At 48.7% G+C, this 18,042-nt stretch overlaps 1 protein-coding gene across 1 annotated transcript in view; it reads right to left on the bottom strand.

Moving 5' to 3' along the window:
- The window catches only part of LOC308106576 (Golgi apparatus protein 1-like), a gene marked incomplete at its 5' end in the record, with an annotated part of 71,405 nt that overhangs the window by 4,457 nt on the left and 48,906 nt on the right, over positions 1–18,042 (bottom strand). Inside the window, 6 exons of the mRNA XM_080458406.1 lie at positions 3,707–3,814; positions 4,020–4,121; positions 5,762–5,904; positions 6,026–6,149; positions 7,072–7,209; positions 7,422–7,514. Coding sequence (XP_080314532.1) covers positions 3,707–3,814; positions 4,020–4,121; positions 5,762–5,904; positions 6,026–6,149; positions 7,072–7,209; positions 7,422–7,514 — 708 coding nt within the window. The remainder of the gene's footprint in view (positions 1–3,706; positions 3,815–4,019; positions 4,122–5,761; positions 5,905–6,025; positions 6,150–7,071; positions 7,210–7,421; positions 7,515–18,042) is intronic.

Raw genomic sequence — 18,042 nt, 5'->3', positions numbered from 1 at the left:
AAGAGAGAACGTTCCAGTCCTACAGTCGTCTCCTTTCCCTGTTTCTCTAGAAAGAACGTTCCAGTCCTACAGTCGTCTCCTTTCCCTGTTTCTCTAGAGAGAGAGAACGTTCCAGTCCTACAGTCGTCTCCTTTCCCTGTTTCTCTAGAGAGAGAGAACGTTCCAGTCCTACAGTCGTCTCCTTTCCCTGTTTCTCTAGAAAGAACGTTCCAGTCCTGCAGTCGCCTCCTTTCCCTGTTTCTCTAGAAAGAGAGAACGTTCCAGTCCTACAGTCGTCTCCTTTCCCTGTTTCTCTAGAAAGAACGTTCCAGTCCTACAGTCGTCTCCTTTCCCTGTTTCTCTAGAAAGAACGTTCCAGTCCTACAGTCGTCTCCTTTCCCTGTTTCTCTAGAGAGAAAGAACGTTCCAGTCCTACAGTCGTCTCCTTTCCCTGTTTCTCTAGAAAGAACGTTCCAGTCCTACAGTCGTCTCCTTTCCCTGTTTCTCTAGAGAGAGAGAACGTTCCAGTCCTACAGTCGTCTCCTTTCTCTGTTTCTCTACAGAGAGAGAACGTTCCAGTCCTACAGTCGTCTCCTTTCCCTGTTTCTCTAGAGAGAGAGAACGTTTCAGTCCTACAGTCGTCTCCTTTCCCTGTTTCTCTAGAGAGAGAGAACGTTCCAGTCCTACAGTCGTCTCCTTTCCCTGTTTCTTTAGAAAGAAAGAACGTTTCAGTCCTACAGTCGTCTCCTTTCCCTGTTTCTCTAGAGAGAGAGAACGTTCCAGTCCTACAGTCGTCTCGTTTCTGTTTCTCTAGAAAGAAAGAACGTTCCAGTCCTGCAGTCGCCTCCTTTCCCTGTTTCTCTAGAAAGAGAGAACGTTCCAGTCCTACAGTCGTCTCCTTTCCCTGTTTCTCTAGAAAGAACGTTCCAGTCCTACAGTCGTCTCCTTTCCCTGTTTCTCTAGAGAGAGAGAACGTTCCAGTCCTACAGTCGTCTCCTTTCCCTGTTTCTCTAGAGAGAGAGAACGTTCCAGTCCTACAGTCGTCTCCTTTCCCTGTTTCTCTAGAAAGAACGTTCCAGTCCTGCAGTCGCCTCCTTTCCCTGTTTCTCTAGAAAGAGAGAACGTTCCAGTCCTACAGTCGTCTCCTTTCCCTGTTTCTCTAGAAAGAACGTTCCAGTCCTACAGTCGTCTCCTTTCCCTGTTTCTCTAGAAAGAACGTTCCAGTCCTACAGTCGTCTCCTTTCCCTGTTTCTCTAGAGAGAAAGAACGTTCCAGTCCTACAGTCGTCTCCTTTCCCTGTTTCTCTAGAAAGAACGTTCCAGTCCTACAGTCGTCTCCTTTCCCTGTTTCTCTAGAGAGAGAGAACGTTCCAGTCCTACAGTCGTCTCCTTTCTCTGTTTCTCTACAGAGAGAGAACGTTCCAGTCCTACAGTCGTCTCCTTTCCCTGTTTCTCTAGAGAGAGAGAACGTTCCAGTCCTACAGTCGTCTCCTTTCCCTGTTTCTTTAGAAAGAAAGAACGTTCCAGTCCTGCAGTCGTCTCCTTTCCGTGTTTCTCTAGAGAGAGAGAACGTTCCAGTCCTACAGTCGTCTCCTTTCCCTGTTTCTCTAGAAAGAAAGAACGTTCCAGTCCTACAGTCGTCTCCTTTCCCTGTTTCTCTAGAGAGAAAGAACGTTCCAGTCCTACAGTCGTCTCCTTTCCCTGTTTCTCTAGAGAGAGAGAACGTTCCAGTCCTACAGTCGTCTCCTTTCCCTGTTTCTCTAGAAAGAACGTTCCAGTCCTGCAGTCGCCTCCTTTCCCTGTTTCTCTAGAAAGAGAGAACGTTCCAGTCCTACAGTCGTCTCCTTTCCCTGTTTCTCTAGAGAGAGAGAACGTTCCAGTCCTACAGTCGTCTCCTTTCCCTGTTTCTCTAGAGAGAGAGAACGTTCCAGTCCTACAGTCGTCTCCTTTCCCTGTTTCTCTAGAAAGAACGTTCCAGTCCTGCAGTCGCCTCCTTTCCCTGTTTCTCTAGAAAGAAAGAACGTTCCAGTCCTACAGTCGTCTCCTTTCCCTGTTTCTCTAGAAAGAAAGAACGTTCCAGTCCTGCAGTCGTCTCCTTTCCCTGTTTCTCTAGAAAGAAAGAACGTTCCAGTCCTACAGTCGTCTCCTTTCCCTGTTTCTCTAGAGAGAGAGAACGTTCCAGTCCTACAGTCGTCTCCTTTCCCTGTTTCTCTAGAGAGAGAGAACGTTCCAGTCCTGCAGTCGTCTCCTTTCCCTGTTTCTCTAGAGAGAGAGAACGTTCCAGTCCTACAGTCGTCTCCTTTCCCTGTTTCTCTAGAGAGAGAGAACGTTTCAGTCCTACAGTCGTCTCCTTTCCCTGTTTCTCTAGAGAGAGAACGTTTCAGTCCTACAGTCGTCTCCTTTCCCTGTTTCTCTAGAGAGAAAGAACGTTCCAGTCCTGCAGTCGTCTCCTTTCCCTGTTTCTCTAGAGAGAGAGAACGTTTCAGTCCTACAGTCGTCTCCTTTCCCTGTTTCTCTAGAGAGAGAGAACGTTTCAGTCCTACAGTCGTCTCCTTTCCCTGTTTCTCTAGAGAGAGAGAACGTTTCAGTCCTACAGTCGTCTCCTTTCCCTGTTTCTCTAGAGAGAGAGAACGTTCCAGTCCTACAGTCGTCTCCTTTCCCTGTTTCTCTAGAGAGAGAGAACGTTCCAGTCCTACAGTCGTCTCTTTTCCCTGTTTCTCTAGAGAGAGAGAACGTTCCAGTCCTACAGTCGTCTCCTTTCTCTGTTTCTCTAGAGAGAGAGAACGTTCCAGTCCTACAGTCGTCTCCTTCCCTGTTTCTCTAGAGAGAGAGAACGTTCCAGTCCTGCAGTCGTCTCTTTTCCCTGTTTCTCTAGAGAGAACGTTCCAGTCCTACAGTCGTCTCCTTTCCCTGTTTCTCTAGAAAGAGAGAACGTTCCAGTCCTACAGTCGTCTCCTTTCCCTGTTTCTCTAGAGAGAGAGAACGTTCCAGTCCTACAGTCGTCTCCTTTCCCTGTTTCTCTAGAGAGAGAGAACGTTCCAGTCCTACAGTCGTCTCCTTTCCCTGTTTCTCTAGAGAGAGAGAACGTTCCAGTCCTACAGTCGTCTCCTTTCCCTGTTTCTCTAGAGAGAGAGAACGTTCCAGTCCTGCAGTCGTCTCCTTTCCCTGTTTCTCTAGAGAGAGAGAACGTTCCAGTCCTACAGTCGTCTCTTTTCCCTGTTTCTCTAGAGAGAGAGAACGTTCCAGTCCTACAGTCGTCTCCTTTCCCTGTTTCTCTAGAGAGAGAGAACGTTCCAGTCCTACAGTCGTCTCTTTTCCCTGTTTCTCTAGAGAGAGAGAACGTTCCAGTCCTACAGTCGTCTCCTTTCTCTGTTTCTCTAGAGAGAGAGAACGTTCCAGTCCTACAGTCGTCTCCTTCCCTGTTTCTCTAGAGAGAGAGAACGTTCCAGTCCTACAGTCGTCTCCTTTCCCTGTTTCTCTAGAGAGAGAGAACGTTCCAGTTCTGCAGATAACATGTTTGACCACAAATATAGAATTTCAGGACTAAACTGACACAACAAAGTAAAAATGGTCAGATAAATGTAATCAAACTAAACTGAGGAGAATATACAATACTTAAGATGAAATAAACATTAAAGGAAGGTAAAAAAAGCTTGTGATGATTATTTCGATGAGAACTGGAGACGTGGACAGATGAAGGCTTCAGGCTGAGAGACAAAGAGACGGACCTTCTTACAGGAATCCTGCTTGACCTTCAGCAGGTTGACCTTCAGACACTCCTCCACCTGGCCGGTCTGCTCCTGGGCCGCCGCCTCCTCCGAACACAGTCTGGAGATCTGACACACACACACACACACACACACACACACACACACACACACACACACACACACACACACACACACACACACACACACACACACACACACACACACACACACACACACACACACACACACACACACACACACACACACACTACTGATGATGATGATGATGATGATGAGGAAGACGATGATGATGATGATGAAGAGTATGTACCTCATCAGAGCAGTGCATCTGCAGCTGAGGGTCCAGTCTGTAGTCCAGAGCCGACTCCTGCAGGATCACTCTGATCTGGTCCTCGCAGTCCGGAGACAGTCTCTGAACCAGAACCCAACAAGACCACAATCATTCAACACTTCTACCGTTGGGCTTTTCACTTGACCTGCAGTCCCCCCTGTCCCCCCAGTCCTCCCTGTGCCCGGAGTCCTCCAATCCCCCAAGTCCTCCCTGTCCTTCGGTCCTCCCAGTCCTCCGTTCCTTCCTGTCCCTCAGGTCCTCTGATCCCCCCTGTCCCCTGAGTCCTCCGGTCTTTCCTGTCCCCCCAATCCTCTGATCCCCCCTGTCCCCTTGTCCCCCCATGTCCCCTGAGTCCTCCGGTCTTTCCTGTCCCCCCAATCCTCTGATCCCCCTGTCCCCTTGTCCCCCCATGTCCCCTGAGTCCTCCAGTCTTTCCTGTCTCCCCAGTCTTCTGATCCCCCCAATCCACCCAGTCCTCCAGTCCCCCCAGTCCTCCGATCTGCTGCTACTACTGCTACTGCTGCTACTACTTCTACTGCTGCTACTGCTGCTACTACTTCTAGTGCTGCTACTACTTCTACTGCTACTACTTCTACTACTGCTACTGCTGCTACTACTTCTAGTGCTGCTACTGCTGCTACTACTTCTAGTGCTGCTACTACTTCTAGTGCTGCTACTACTTCTACTGCTACTACTTCTACTACTGCTACTGCTGCTACTACTTCTACTGCTGCTACTGCTGCTACTACTTCTAGTGCTGCTACTGCTGCTACTACTTCTAGTGCTGCTACTACTTCTACTGCTACTACTTCTACTACTGCTACTGCTGCTACTACTTCTACTGCTGCTACTGCTGCTACTACTTCTAGTGCTGCTACTACTTCTACTGCTACTACTTCTACTACTGCTACTGCTGCTACTACTTCTACTGCTGCTACTGCTGCTACTACTTCTAGTGCTGCTACTACTTCTACTGCTACTACTTCTACTACTGCTACTGCTGCTACTACTTCTACAACTGCTACTGCTGCTACTACTTCTACTGCTACTACTTCTACTACTGCTACTACTGCTACTACTTCTACTGCTGCTGCTGCTACTACTTCTACTTCTACTGCTACTACTTCTACTACTGCTACTGCTGCTACTACTTCTACTGCTGCTGCTGCTACTACTTCTACTTCTACTGCTACTACTTCTACTACTGCTACTGCTGCTACTACTTCTACTGCTACTACTTCTACTACTTCTACTACTACTACTACTTCTACTGCTGCTACTGTTTCTACTACTACTTCTACTACTACTACTACTGCTGCTACTGCTGCTACTACTACTTCTACTACTACTACTACTTCTACTGCTGCTACCAAACGAGCCTCAAGGTCAGAGTGAGTTTGTTAAAACTCCCAGAATGCAACAGCTGCAGAAGTTTACATTAAGTTCTCATTAAAAGTGTCTTTATGTTGAGACGAGTCATTGTCCATCAGGTCCCGTCCCCAACAGGACACAGAGGAGGTGTAGAGTTAAAGGTTATTACGACTCAGTAACAGGACGTTGGACTGAATGTGGCTCCTGAACTAAAATGTGTCTGAAGGTTTCTAGTCTCAGCTGCTCGTCCTGCTTCTTCTGGGCACCAAAGTCTGAATGTCAGTCTTCTAAAGGACCTCCACATACTGACTCTGCCGTCATGGAACCTGGCAGCTGAAGCGTGTCTGTACCTGGTCGGCGTACTTGAGCTTGAGGCAGGCGATGACCTGTCCCTCCAGCTCGCTGTCCTCGCCGGCTCTGCTCAGGACGGACTGGCAGAACTTGGGGATGTCGGCTCGACACGCCTTCCTCAACACCGGGTTCAACCTGTAGTCTGGAGGAGAGGAACCGAGGCCGCTGCAGAGCTGCTCACACACCTGGAGAGGTGTGTGTGTGTGTGTGTGTGTGTGTGTGTGTGTGTGTGTGTGTGTGTGTGTGTGTGTGTGTGTGTGTACCTGTGTTCTGGGTGATCTGCCGTTTGGTGATCATCTGTTTACATTTGGGATCCATCAGCTCGCTGTTCTTGTTCTGCTTGAGACACTGCAGGACGTTCCGGGCGTCAGCTTCAGTACAGAACCTCTGCGGGGGAGGAGCAGGAGACGTCAGGTTTTCTACTTCCTGTCAAAGGGTTCAGTCTGAATTGGCTCCGCCCCCTGAACTCTTTCTCGTCTCTCCTCTTCCAGTTCCTTCCTGCAGAATCTAAAACTTCCCATCAATGATTCCACTTCCTTCTTGTCTTGGCCATGACGCGGTGGAAGCTGGTGACTCTTCTTCCTCCTTCACTGCCAACGCTTGCTCCTCTTCTTTTTTCATTTTACAGAAATATCAACCTGAATCACCAACTGAACCATTCAGCATTACACAGATGGTTTTCAAGTTCTTACCAGAGTTCATGCAAAACTTTTCCTCCAAAATGGAACTTTGAGGTGTCTGAAGCCCATAGTTCCCTCTTGGCTTGTTAGTGAGGTTCTTTTATAAATATAGACTATCTGCTGAGTCATCATGTCGTCTGCAGCCGCTGGAGTTTCGGCTTTTGGCCAAAGCTTCTTTCACATTTATCCACATTCATCCTAAAGCTCTCTTCTGCCCCCGAGGGCAGGCCTGCCGAACATTCAAATTTATTTTGAAATCAAAACATTAATGAATGAAAGTTGGACTAAAGCTAAGCAGCTAAGCAGCTGTCAGTTACCCTTGTAATACCACCTTGTACCACCAGATGGTGCAGGAAGAACCAGACCAAAAGCAGCAGCTGATTCCGACACCAAAACAAGAAATACCAGGAGTGAGGAAGAGAAACTGTTGAAGCTCAGTGACTCACTGCTGCCACCCAGTGCACAAAAGTGGTATCACTTAAATTTGACTTGATCTTTTAAAAAGAAACGAATTCACAGCAGTTCAGTCTTTCAGCTTCTCATTTGTTTCCTGTTGAAATGACCAATAAGCTCTATGGTAGCTCCCAATGAAAGATTGCGTTCGGCTGAAGCCCCGCCCACTCTCTCACCTTGATCATCTGCTTGCAGACTCTCATGAGCTGGTAGTCGAGCTCGGGGTCGCTCATCTCCACCTCCTGGAGCCTGAAGATACGCTGGTGGCAGCGAGGACTGAGCTGCTTCTTCTGCTCCTTCAGGCACTCGATCATCTGAAGAGGAGGTGGTACGGGTACGGGTACGGGTACGGGTACATGTATGGGTACAGGTACAGGTATGGGTACGGGTACGGGTACAGGTACAGGTACAGGTACGGGTACAGGTACATGTGTAGGTACAGGTACGGGTATGGGTACAGGTACAGGTACAGGTAAAACCTTTGCTGTTACTGGCTAGAAGGGGCAGCAGGTGAGCTGGACTTTACCTGAGCGTTACCAAACGCCACGTTGGGACACAGACGGCTGATGTCGGACTTGCAGGGGTCGTACAACTCGGGCTCCAGACGAATGTCCTCCGACTGAGACGAGAAGAGACAGACGAGTGACGAAGGACAGGTCGGACAAATGAACAAACTCAAGGTCATGTCATGCCGTTTTCATTTTCCTGATTCTTAAAAGACTTTTCATTCACCTGATCCAAACTATGGAAGCCAATGAGGCTCAAAAATCTATTTGAAATGTTTTAACAGAAATACTCTTTCATTTTAACATTAAACTGCATTTTTTGACTCATAAATAAAAATTAATAATCAATCATCCAAACTGCATTTTAATTTTATTTGACAAGGCTGCTTATTGTGTGATTTAATGAAAATAAAAAAGAAAATGATGATTAAGATTTCATTCTAAAAAGACACTCCAGCAAAAAGAGAGTAAAATTCATTTTGAAATGTCAAATCTGAAGATTAAAATGCATTAGCAGAAATGCTTTTTCATTTCAAGGATATAGCTGCATTATCTGCCTGATAAATTAAATTAATAATAGTTCATTCAAACTGCATCTTCATTTCCTTATTCAGGTTGAACATGTTCTGGCAGAACGCAAAAGAAAACCTAAAGAGGGAATTACTTTTTAGTTTCATGTCCGCCTGCAACAAAAAGATCAAAATTCAATTGGACTGAGCGTCTCCAGGGGGCGCAGGAGAGCGACGTCTCTACTGCTTGTGATTGTGCTGCACATCTAATACACCAGGGGGCGCTGTGCATATTTGAGCTTGAGCAGGAGAAGAGACATGAGGGACAAAGCAGCTCTTTAGAGTGACTGAATGAATCAGTTTAATAAAAAGACTGGAGAAGCCCCGACTGTACCACCGCACGTTCAATGACCACCGCACGTTCAACGACCACTGAAGGTTCAACGACCACCGTGCCTTCAACGACCACCGCACGTTCAACCACCACCGTGCCTTCAACGACCACCGCACGTTCAACCACCACCGTGCCTTCAACGACCACCGTACGTTCAACGACCACCGTGCCTTCAACAACCACCGCACGTTCAACCACCACCGTGCCTTCAACGACCACCGCACGTTCAACCACCACCGTGCCTTCAACGACCACCGTACATTCAACAACCACCGCACGTTCAACAACCACCGCACGTTCAACCACCACCGTGCCTTCAACGACCACCGTGCCTTCAACAACCACCGCACGTTCAACCACCACCGTGCCTTCAACGACCACCTACCTTCAACGACCACCGTACCTTCAACGACCACCGTACCTTCAACGACCACCGTACCTTCAACGACCACCGTACCTTCAACCACCACCGTGCCTTCAACGACCACCGTACCTTCAACCACCACCGTGCCTTCAACCACCACCGTGCCTTCAACAACCACCGCACGTTCAACCACCACCGTGCCTTCAACGACCACCTACCTTCAACGACCACCGTACCTTCAACGACCACCGTACCTTCAACGACCACCGTACCTTCAACGACCACCGTACCTTCAACCACCACCGTGCCTTCAACGACCACCGTACCTTCAACCACCACCGTGCCTTCAACCACCACCGTGCCTTCAACAACCACCGCACGTTCAACCACCACCGTGCCTTCAACGACCACCGTACCTTCAACGACCACCGTACCTTCAACGACCACCGTACCTTCAACGACCACCGTACCTTCAACGACCACCGTACCTTCAGTGACTGCACAACCTCACAGTACGTGAGCAGACCACTGAACAAGCACGGTTCCCTCGCTGTGAGAGAACCTGACAACACGCCTCTGCCACGTTGTTTTCTCATTTCCCTGGTTCCACCTCCAGAGGAGGGAGGCGGCTGACGTCTCTCCCCTGCGTCGCTTGGAAACGTGAAGTCAGATTGTATTTTGATCCTTTTTTGCAGGCGGACATGAAAGTGAAAAAGTAGTTCCTCTTTAGGTTTCTTTTGAGTTCTGTTACAAAATGTTCATCCTGAATAAGAAAATGAAAAAGCAGTTTGGATGATGCATTAATCATTTCATTCATGAGTCAAACTGAGCAGCCAGAACCTTGAAATGAAAAAGCATTTCTGCTAATGCTTTTTCATTTTAAAATTTGACATTTCAAAATGAATTAGTCGCTATTTAAGTTACTTAAGTTTAAATTTTGAAAATTTAAACTTAAGCAACCTTTTCTTTTTCATTTTATATAAGTCACACAATAAGCAGCCTTGTAAAAGAAAATTAAAATGCCGTTTGGATGATTGATCATTATTTTTATTTATGAGTCAAAAAATGCAGTTTAATCCTAAAATGAAAAAGTATTTCTGTTAAAACATTTCAAATAGATTTTTGAGCCTCATTGGCTTCCATACCAAACTTGTTGGCAAAGAAGATTCTTTACTCTCGTAGAGTTTATGAAATGTGATTGATTCATCACTTCTTGATGTTTGTACGTTTGGACCGGGTGGTATTGCTCCTGGAGCAGCCGTCCTTCACTCATTCAGAACCTGGCAGACTTTCATGTTGACAGAGACGAGTTTGTTCAGTTTTAAAACTTAATGTGGATTCTTTTCTGTTTGAAGCTGAAATTTGAAGATGTTGCCTCATTTAAAGTTTCTGACATATTAAACAGACTTTTTCACATCATATTCATCACATGTCTTATTGACTGAGTCTTATAAAGTGTTTACTTTACTTTTTCAGTTTTTATCTTTTAAATGTATTTAATCAACATCAAACTGGATTTAATCACATTTTATCCATTTATTTATATTTATTTGCCATCTTTAGATAACTTATCAGCCTCATTGTGACTTGTTTTCATCTGATATTGATCATCTTGTGAGGTGATATAATCATGTTAATAATCCTGTATCTATTTTGTGTGTATTGTTTATTTTGTCATTTCCTTGTGTTTTTTGTTCTTATTCCACCCCACACTTCCCTTTCATTTCATCCTCATCTCCAGTGATTTTGGTTTGAGTCATTCGCTCACATTTCTCATCCATTTGAAACCACCAAGTTGATAAGTTTGTTGTTTTGCTTCTATCCAGCAGGTGGCAGTATATCGCTGATAAACCTCATTCATTCCAGATAAAGATGAATTCAGAACAGGCAGAACATGAGTAAGAAAGAGGAATTGAAAACTAAAATTGGGACACAAGAAAAGGAACTAGCAGACCAGCAAATTTCTCAAACCAGTCATATCAAAATATTTGCAGACTTAACTTGGAACTTGAAGAAATATCTAATAATAAAGTTGAACATGCTCTGTTCAGGCTGGGGACGTCCCTCTAGAGGGACTGGAAACAGCCAGTCAGCCGCTCTGCAGACCGTTAAAGCAGAGGAACTCCTGTCACTTCAAACCAGCAAATAAAGAAGGGAATACAACAGTAACTGACAATAAACAAATTCATGAAGTATTCCAAAAATACTAGGAGGCACTTTATACTCCTGAGAAACAGCCCGATCCTAAAGCATTGACAGAGTTCTTGACTAATGCTGAGCGGCCAGAGCTTCTCCTGGTCAGATCAAGTTACTCCATGGCCCTGGAACACCAACATCTGGAGCAGGCATGAGGAAAGGAACATCTCCTGGAGAACATTAGAACCAGCTCAGATATTCTGCCTCCACTAGGAGAAGAGGACACTTTGTCTCTTCCAGCAGCCTTGGAGGAAGCATTACTAACAGACAGGACAGGGACCAGTCCAGCCTCTGGCTGTCGGCCGGACAGTCTGTCCACGGAGACGGTCAAATATCAACCAAAGGTCCAGCAAGTGGCTCGGAGGATGTTTGGCCAGGCATTGTTCACACTGATCAAATTGGGTTTCTGAAGGATGGATTATCAACGGATTATATGAGATCAGAAGACGACTACACCTGATCAGTCTGAACAGAGAGGACACTCGTCCTATGGTTGTCCCCTCCCTTGATGCAGAGAAGGCTTTCCATCGCGTCCAGTGGCAGTTTCTATTTGCAGATTTATCACATTTTGGCTGACAGTATAATCTGGACTGGATGGTATAATGTGACTGGATAGTATAATCTGGACTGGATGGTATAATGTAGACTGGATAGTATAATCTGGACTGGATGGTATAATGTAGACTGGGCAGTATAATCTGGACTGGGCAGTATAATCTGGATTGGACAGTATAATCTTGACTGGACAGTATAATCTGGATTGGACAGAATAATCTTGACTGAACAGTATAATCTAGACTGGATAGTATAATCTAGACTGGATAGTATAATCTGGACTGGACAGTATAATGTAGACTGGATAGTATAATCTGGACTGGATAGTATAATGTAGACTGGGCAGTATAATCTGGATTGGACAGTATAATGTAAACCTGACAGTATAATCTGGACTGAACAGTATAATCTGGACTGGACAGCATAATCTAGACTGGATAGTAAAATCTGGACTGGACAGCATAATCTAGACTGGAAAGTATAATCTGGACTGGACAGTATAATGTAGACCGGACAGTATAATCTGGAGTGGACAGTATAATGTAGAGGGAGATCCAGGTGAGGAGCTACAGGAGATCCAGGTGAGGAGCTACAGGAGGAGGGAGATCCAGGTGAGGAGCTAACGGGGGGAAGGAGATCCAGGTGAGGAGCTACAGGAGGAGGGAAATCCAGGTGAGGAGCTACAGGAGGAAGGAGATACAGGTGAGGAGCTGCAGGAGGAGGGAGATCCAGGTGAGGAGCTGCAGGAGGAGATTCAGGTGAGGAGATACAGGAGGAGGGAGATCCAGGTGACGAGCTACAGGAGGAGGGAGACCCAGGTGAGGAGCTGCAGGAGGAAGGAGATACAGGTGAGGAGCTGCAGGAGGAGGGAGATCCAGGTGAGGAGCTGCAGGAGGAGATTCAGGTGAGGAGATACAGGAGGAGGGAGATCCAGGTGACGAGCTTCAGGAGGAGGGAGATCCAGGTGAGGAGCTACAGGAGGATTCCAGGTGAGGAGCTACAGGAGGAGGGAGATCCAGGTGAGGAGCTGCAGGAGGAGACCCAGGTGAGGAGCTGCAGGAGGAGATCAAGGTGAGGAGCTACAGGAGGAGATCCAGGTGAGGAGCTACAGGAGGAAGGAGATCAAGGTGAGGAGCTACAGGAGGAGGGAGATCCAGGTGAGGAGCTGCAGGAGGAGGGAGACCCAGGTGAGGAGCTACAAGAGGAGGGAGATCCAGGTGAGGAGCTTCTGGAGGAGGGAGATCCAGGTGAGGAGCTACAGGAGGAGGGAGATCCAGGTGAGGAGCTACAGGAGGAGACCCAGGTGAGGAGCTACAGGAGGAAGGAGATCCAGGTGAGGAGCTACAGGAGGAGGGAGAAACAGGTGAGGAGCTGCAGGAGGAGGGAGATCCAGGTGAGGAGCTACAGGGGGAGGGAGATCCAGGTGAGGAGCTTCAGGAGGAGGGAGATCCAGGTGAGGAGCTATAGGAGGAGGGAGATCCAGGTGAGGAGCTACAGGAGGAGATCAAGGTGAGGAGCTACAGGAGGAGGGAGATCCAGGTGAGGAGCTTCAGGAGGAGGGAGATCCAGGTGAGGAGCTACAGGGGGAGGGAGATCCAGGTGAGGAGCTTCAGGAGGAGGGAGATCCAGGTGAGGAGCTATAGGAGGAGGGAGATCCAGGTGAGGAGCTACAGGAGGAGATCAAGGTGAGGAGCTACAGGAGGAGGGAGATCCAGGTGAGGAGCTACAGGAGGAGACCCAGGTGAGGAGCTGCAGGAGGAGATCAAGGTGAGGAGCTACAGGAGGAGGGAGACCCAGGTGAGGAGCTACAGGAGTAAGGAGATCCAGGTGAGGAGCTAAAGGAGGAGGGAGATCCAGGTGAGGAGCTACAGGAGGAAGGAGATCCAGGTGAGGAGCTAAAGGAGGAGGGAGATCCAGGTGAGGAGCTACAGGAGGAGGGAGACCCAGGTGAGGAGCTACAGGAGGAGGGAGATCCAGGTGAGGAGCTAACGGGGGGAAGGAGATCCAGGTGAGGAGCTACAGGAGGAGGGAAATCCAGGTGAGGAGCTACAGGAGGAAGGAGATCCAGGTGAGGAGCTGCAGGAGGAGGGAGACCCAGGTGAGGAGCTGCAGGAGGAGATTCAGGTGAGGAGATACAGGAGGAAGGAGATCCAGGTGACGAGCTACAGGAGGAGGGAGACCCAGGTGAGGAGCTGCAGGAGGAGATCCAGGTGAGGAGCTACAGGAGGAGGGAGATCCAGGTGAGGAGCTGCAGGAGGAGACCCAGGTGAGGAGCTGCAGGAGGAGATCAAGGTGAGGAGCTACAGGAGGAGATCCAGGTGAGGAGCTACAGGAGGAAGGAGATCAAGGTGAGGAGCTACAGGAGGAGGGAGATCCAGGTGAGGAGCTGCAGGAGGAGGGAGACCCAGGTGAGGAGCTACAAGAGGAGGGAGATCCAGGTGAGGAGCTTCTGGAGGAGGGAGATCCAGGTGAGGAGCTACAGGAGGAGGGAGATCCAGGTGAGGAGCTACAGGAGGAGACCCAGGTGAGGAGCTACAGGAGGAAGGAGATCCAGGTGAGGAGCTACAGGAGGAGGGAGATCCAGGTGAGGAGCTACAGGAGGAGGGAGAAACAGGTGAGGAGCTACAGGAGGAGGGAGATCCAGGTGAGGAGCTGCAGGAGGAGGGAGACCCAGGTGAGGAGCTACAAGAGGAGGGAGATCCAGGTGAGGAGCTACAGGAGGAGATCAAGGTGAGGAGCTACAGGAGGAGGGAGATCCAGGTGAGGAGCTACAGGAGGAGACCCAGGTGAGGAGCTGCAGGAGGAGATCAAGGTGAGGAGCTACAGGAGGAGGGAGACCCAGGTGAGGAGCTACAGGAGGAAGGAGATCCAGGTGAGGAGCTACAGGAGGAGGGAGATCCAGGTGAGGAGCTATAGGAGGAGGGAGATCCAGGTGAGGAGCTACAGGAGGAGATCAAGGTGAGGAGCTACAGGAGGAGGGAGATCCAGGTGAGGAGCTACAGGAGGAGACCCAGGTGAGGAGCTGCAGGAGGAGATCAAGGTGAGGAGCTACAGGAGGAGGGAGACCCAGGTGAGGAGCTACAGGAGTAAGGAGATCCAGGTGAGGAGCTAAAGGAGGAGGGAGATCCAGGTGAGGAGCTACAGGAGGAAGGAGATCCAGGTGAGGAGCTAAAGGAGGAGGGAGATCCAGGTGAGGAGCTACAGGAGGAGGGAGACCCAGGTGAGGAGCTACAGGAGGAGGGAGATCCAGGTGAGGAGCTAACGGGGGGAAGGAGATCCAGGTGAGGAGCTACAGGAGGAGGGAAATCCAGGTGAGGAGCTACAGGAGGAAGGAGATCCAGGTGAGGAGCTGCAGGAGGAGGGAGACCCAGGTGAGGAGCTGCAGGAGGAGATTCAGGTGAGGAGATACAGGAGGAAGGAGATCCAGGTGACGAGCTACAGGAGGAGGGAGACCCAGGTGAGGAGCTGCAGGAGGAGATCCAGGTGAGGAGCTACAGGAGGAGGGAGATCCAGGTGAGGAGCTGCAGGAGAAGACCCAGGTGAGGAGCTGCAGGAGGAGATCAAGGTGAGGAGCTACAGGAGGAGATCCAGGTGAGGAGCTACAGGAGGAAGGAGATCAAGGTGAGGAGCTACAGGAGGAGGGAGATCCAGGTGAGGAGCTGCAGGAGGAGGGAGACCCAGGTGAGGAGCTACAAGAGGAGGGAGATCCAGGAGGAGCTTCTGGAGGAGGGAGATCCAGGTGAGGAGCTACAGGAGGAGGGAGATCCAAGTGAGAAGCTTCAGGAGGAGGGAGATCAAGGTGAGGAGCTACAGGAGGAGGGAGATCCAGGTGAGGAGCTGCAGGAGGAGGGAGACCCAGGTGAGGAGCTACAAGAGGAGGGAGATCCAGGTGAGGAGCTACAGGAGGAGATCAAGGTGAGGAGCTACAGGAGGAGGGAGATCCAGGTGAGGAGCTACAGGAGGAGACCCAGGTGAGGAGCTGCAGGAGGAGATCAAGGTGAGGAGCTACAGGAGGAGGGAGACCCAGGTGAGGAGCTACAGGAGGAAGGAGATCCAGGTGAGGAGCTACAGGAGGAGGGAGATCCAGGTGAGGAGCTACAGGAGGAGGGAGATCCAGGTGAGGAGCTACAGGAGGATTCCAGGTGAGGAGCTACAGGAGGAAGGAGATCCAGGTGAGGAGCTACAGGAGGAGGGAGATCCAGGTGAGGAGCTGCAGGAGGAGATCCAGGTGAGGAGCTACAGGAGGAGGGAGATCCAGGTGAGGAGCTACAGGAGGAAGGAGATCCAGGTGAGGAGCTGCAGGAGGAGATCAAGGTGAGGAGCTACAGGAGGAGGGAGATCCAGGTGAGGAGCTACACGAGGAGACCCAGGTGAGGAGCTGCAGGATCCGGGGCCTTGGAACCCCAATAAAGTTCTCCTGACAGAAAGACCTGGTTCTAACTCTTTATTCCAGGAAAACTCTCAGGGAATATTTCCAACCATATTCTGTTGCTTTCTAAGGACGTTTGGATGAAGAGACTCAAAATGCTCAGAGTATCTCTATAAGCAGTCATGTTCATCAGTCGAACGGGCAAAACCACGGGATATGTACTCTGGGTACTTTACTTGATCGTGAAGTGTTTATGTTGTACAATGATGTACTGAGTAAATATAACCTAAAAAGAAATATCTTCAGATAAGGACTGTGTCACGTCACTCGACCGACAAAATGAAGACAAACACATTTTGGAGAACTTGAATGAAGTGAGTACTGAGTACTGAGTACTGAGTACTGAGTACTGATGTTTTTTGGGAGAAGGACTTTGAGGTTGTTTTTGAGAATGAGGAATGGAGGAAAATAATTTCCCATCATGGAACATTTTTAAGGGAAAGTAAAGGAAAAGTTCCACAATACAAGATGATACTAAGATATTACTGGACCCCTGTGAGATTAGAGGGATTAGGCCTCATCAATAACTCACTGTGGGGGAATGTTGGATTATCAAACACTTCTGGATGATTGTACGTATTCTAAGTGATTGGTTATAAAGAACTGGACCACTTAGTCCCGTCTACTGGACCACACAGGACAGCTCCAACAGGTCAAAAGGAACATGCTCTATTTTCATGGTTTGGGTCTCAGTGGCAACTAGAGCGATTCCTAAACACTGGAAAAGCCCTGCAGGGTAAAGACAGAGGGTAAAGACAGAGGGTAAGGACAGAGGGTAAACACAGAGGGTAAACACAGAGGGTAAGGACAGAGGGTAAAGACTGAGGGTAAACACAGAGGGTAAAGACTGAGGGTAAAGACAGAGGGTAAAGGCTGAGGGTAAAGACAGAGGGTAAAGACAGGGTAAAGACAGAGGGTAAAGACAGAGGGTAAACACAGAGGGTAAAGACAGAGGGTAAAGACAGAGGGTAAAGGCTGAGGGTAAAGGCAGAGGGTAAAGACAGGGTAAAGACAGAGGGTAAAGACAGAGGGTAAAGACAGAGGGTAAAGGCTGAGGGTAAAGACAGAGGGTAAGGACAGAGGGTAAACACAGAGGGTAAGGACAGAGGGTAAAGACAGGGTAAACACAGAGGGTAAGGACAGAGGGTAAACACAGAGGGTAAGGACAGAGGGTAAAGACTGAGGGTAAAGACAGAGGGTAAACACAGAGGGTAAAGACAGAGGGTAAAGACAGAGGGTAAAGGCTGAGGGTAAAGACAGAGGGTAAAGACAGGGTAAAGACAGAGGGTAAAGACAGAGGGTAAAGACAGAGGGTAAAGGCTGAGGGTAAAGACAGAGGGTAAAGACAGAGGGTAAAGACAGAGGGTAAAGGCTGAGGGTAAAGGCTGAGGGTAAAGACAGAGGGTAAAGGCTGAGGGTAAAGACAGAGGGTAAAGACAGAGGGTAAAGACAGAGGGTAAAGACAGAGAGTAAAGACAGAGGGTAAAGACAGAGGGTAAAGACAGAGAGTAAAGGCTGAGGGTAAAGACAGAGGGTAAAGACAGAGAGTAAAGGCTGAGGGTAAAGACAGAGGGTAAAGACAGAGGGTAAAGACAGAGGGTAAAGACAGAGAGTAAAGGCTGAGGGTAAAGACAGAGGGTAAAGACAGAGAGTAAAGGCTGAGGGTAAAGACAGAGGGTAAAGACAGAGGGTAAAGACAGAGGGTAAAGACAGAGAGTAAAGACAGAGGGTAAAGACAGAGGGTAAAGACAGAGGGTAAAGGCAGAGAGTAAAGGCTGAGGGTAAAGACAGAGGGTAAAGACAGAGAGTAAAGGCTGAGGGTAAAGACAGAGGGTAAAGACAGAGGGTAAAGACAGAGGGTAAAGACAGAGGGTAAAGACAGAGGGTAAAGACAGAGAGTAAAGGCTGAGGGTAAAGACAGAGAGTAAAGGCTGAGGGTAAAGACAGAGGGTAAAGACAGAGGGTAAAGACAGAGGGTAAAGACAGAGAGTAAAGGCTGAGGGTAAAGACAGAGGGTAAAGACAGAGGGTAAAGACAGAGGGTAAAGACAGAGGGTAAAGACAGAGAGTAAAGGCTGAGGGTAAAGACAGAGGGTAAAGACAGAGGGTAAAGACAGAGAGTAAAGGCTGAGGGTAAAGACAGAGGGTAAAGACAGGGTAAAGGCAGAGGGTAAAGACAGAGAGTAAAGGCTGAG

Source organism: Lipophrys pholis (assembly GCF_963383615.2).
Source record: "Lipophrys pholis genome assembly, chromosome: 2".
Taxonomy (NCBI): domain Eukaryota; kingdom Metazoa; phylum Chordata; class Actinopteri; order Blenniiformes; family Blenniidae; genus Lipophrys; species Lipophrys pholis.
Note: the sequence above shows the minus strand (reverse complement) of the source record. Positions and strands in the feature narration are given on the sequence as shown.